The following is a 3,381-nucleotide window of genomic DNA, read 5'->3' as shown; positions in this document are numbered from 1 at the left end:
AGATCATTCTGAGGTTAAAAACTGATTTAAAAGCATAACAATAAACAGTTGAGTAGCTATGATATTGTTTTTGAAATCAAATCTTTGTATAGCTATGACAGAAAACACTGGCATCTGACAAAAAACTTATAATAATAAAAGTATATACATAAACCCAAATCGAATAAGCATGTGTCCTAAACTCCTGAAACACTGGTGTCTCATATTTTAGAGCAGTCCATGCAGTTTATGGAAGAAATCAATAAAATCTGCATGTATTAAATCAGATGTAACCCCCTTTGCAATCATTAACATTTTCATAAGTAACTATAATTTAATTACACATTTTTCTGAGTAACTGTAACTGATTACAATTACATTTATTTTGTAATTTATTTAGTTACATGTAACAAGTTACTTCCCAGCACTGTGTATGTTTGCGGTGACTGAGATTGAGTGGTACTGCGCCTTTAAGAGAGTCGCTCGGCTGTCGCGCACATTGTGTCGGTATACCGGTCCGCCGCTGTCGTGTTGTGCTTTTATTCTCGCTCTGTACGCTAATGTCTGCTCATTCTGCCGAAGAGCCGTTCCCGTTCCACGGGCTGCTTCCGAAAAAAGAGACCGGCGCTGCTTCGTTCCTCACAAAATTCCCGGAGTACGATGGCCGAGGGGTGCTCATCGCGATCCTCGACACCGGGGTGGACCCAGGTGCCCCGGGCATGCAGGTAAATCGAGCCCGCGGCTGCGGTTCATCACTAGGCCGCAGTCGGTTTTCTCCCGTTTAAGGGACCACAAATACTAGACGTTACCGGAATTCCACTGTCACAACTAAACCACGAAACACTAACACATGTAAAGTAAATAAAGCTGTTAAAAACATTTGAAAGGACAAGCTGTGTCATCCTCATCAACGACTCTCACTTACAAAGAAGTACACCACAGTTTATTTGTGTTTCTAAGCAACATTATATGAGAAAACACCATGATAAATTAATATAGTACTCATTTATCATATTAGACATCAAAGAACCATTATAAATGACAAAGGCTGTGTTTCAAATCCTAGCGAGCTCCCTACATAGACAACATTATAGTGCTGTCTATGTAGGGAGCACGCTAGGTCTCAAGGCACAACTAGTTAGGGCTGTTTCGTGTGCTATAGCTAGTGTTCACCTAAAACACATGATGGTTGTGTTGTGAAATTAATCTGTAAGCGGATCCCGCAGCTGTTTTGAGCTCTCGCTCATTTATGTGATGTCTCCTTTTTGTCTTTTTTGTCGTTTTACTTTTTTTTATTTATTTATGACCCTTTAAGAAATAGGTATACTGTAACAATAGAACACCAGAACAGGTATACGAGCACTCACCCTTCCATACATGCATGCACGTTCAGTTTACACTTAAATAAATAAAAACAGTGAAGGAGAATGTCTCTGTAATGCTCATATGGATCACGTGAGCTGATCTGTGCACTGATTGTGTATCATAATATACAGACTGTAGCTTTCAAACACATCCCGCTGTGAATCTGATATGATTTGTCTGACTCCAGACTGATGCTGAACTGTGTCTCATGCTCTTTCTCGTAGACTACGACGGACGGGAAACCTAAGATCGTGGACATCATTGACACGACGGGCAGCGGCGACGTGAACATGTCCAGTGCGGTGGAGGTGAAGGATGGGCCCGTGACCGGACTGAGCGGACGCACGCTCCGAGTAAGAGAAGAGATGCTGTCATTCTCAAGCTTTCAGATGCTCCGGTTACTACACTGTATCTGTGTGAACCGCACAATAACATGTTTGGGTCTCGCGTTTCACCCTAAAATCAAGACGGAGGAAATAAGAGGATTTAGAAAATGCAGCCTGCTTCATTATGATGTTTTCTTTTTACTTTTCAATGCAAATATACTCTAAACACACTTTCGGGGAACTGTAAATCCAAAGCAAACTTGTATAGGTTTTATAAAAATTCTCTTTCATAGTGTTTCTAACTTGCTGCTTGCCCTGAAAATAGCCAGAGAAGCTGGCACGGCGTTAAAACACAAACCAATCAGTGCCAGAACTATCTCATTCTCTCATTACTTTGCGTTGTACCGAATGTTTTACTTTTTAGGTTTAGGTTCTTCTTATTCCCAAAGGCGATTCTCATTTCCTTGTGCAATATTTTCTGCGGTGGAGCTGTATTTTAAATTATTTTAATTCATTTTAAATATATAATACAAAATGTATACAAAAATGTAAACAATGTAATTTTTGTCATTTGAAAATATTCCCTCATGCATTTTTTTTATTCTACATGCATATTTTTATATACGCGTATACGTTTTGTATCTATATTTACCTATATATATATATATATATATATATATATATATATATATATACACACACTCTCTCTCACACACACACACAGACAATTTTTAGCAAGAGAATTTTACAAGAGTTAATATATAATGTTTTTAGCAAAGGAATTTTATGTGTTTTATTAAACCTATATAAAATATATATTTTCTTAGTTTTATAAAATATTAAGAATATTAATATTTTTGGCAACAGAATTGTGCAAATGTGAATATATATGTATATGTCTAGTTCTTTCAATAAAAATGTTGCTTTTGAATTAAAATAATAGATTTATATTTATTTTATAAGTATATAGACATTTTTGAAAATCAAACGAACACCTATTTTTACATATAATGCTGTTTTTTTTTAACAGAAATGAACTAATCAAGCATGTATAGTTATCACCCAAAACTGATCATCTCAAAATGACCAAATATAAAACATACTTATCTCTCTTTTTAATAGCTTTAGATATATTATATATTGCATATAACTTTGCATAAAATACAAAAAAACCCCATTGTTTTTCATTTAAAACAATTTAACGATGACAGCAATGCACTGCATAACACCTTCTCCTGGAAAGCAGCTGGATAATGTTACTGACATATTTTCACTTTTAAACGATCGATGTTTAAAACATCACAGAAAACCTAATGTTTCAATTTGCATGGCATAAAAGCATGAATTATCAGTAGATGTAGTTGTAGTGATAACTGGCTTGAACAACAATGCACTGACTATATGGAACAGGAACAACATTTCCAGGAAACACATACAGACTGAGAGTGGGGCTGCGGTGTAATCGAGCGGAGACGTGTGAGCGTGTGTCAGCGCTGGGGTTTCCACCTGACCCATCACCTCAGGCTTTAACACACATCCAAACCCAGAGCCAGTAAAACGGGTCCAGCTGATCTCACATTTCCACTCCGTCTGAAGCCATGAATGAAAGATCATACCAGTGTGTGTGTGTGTGTGTGTGTGTGTGATAGGATACAGCTGCATCTATATAGCAGAGATCCGAGCCGCGCACACACACACACACACACACACA

The 3,381-nt window shown here is 37.3% G+C and overlaps 1 protein-coding gene across 1 annotated transcript in view; it reads left to right on the top strand.

Annotated features, from left to right (window-relative positions):
* Positions 1 to 459: 459 nt before the first annotated feature.
* Positions 460 to 3,381, top strand: part of LOC107574388 (tripeptidyl-peptidase 2-like) — a gene marked incomplete at its 3' end in the record, with an annotated part of 8,401 nt that continues 5,479 nt past the window's right edge. Inside the window, exons 1-2 of the mRNA XM_016260825.1 lie at positions 460 to 704; positions 1,569 to 1,697. Coding sequence (XP_016116311.1) covers positions 540 to 704; positions 1,569 to 1,697 — 294 coding nt within the window. The remainder of the gene's footprint in view (positions 705 to 1,568; positions 1,698 to 3,381) is intronic.

This window comes from Sinocyclocheilus grahami, unplaced genomic scaffold (assembly GCF_001515645.1).
Source record: "Sinocyclocheilus grahami isolate Dianchi unplaced genomic scaffold, SAMN03320097.WGS_v1.1 scaffold2207.1, whole genome shotgun sequence".
Classification (NCBI taxonomy): domain Eukaryota; kingdom Metazoa; phylum Chordata; class Actinopteri; order Cypriniformes; family Cyprinidae; genus Sinocyclocheilus; species Sinocyclocheilus grahami.
This window is presented reverse-complemented; position numbering and strand designations above follow the sequence as displayed.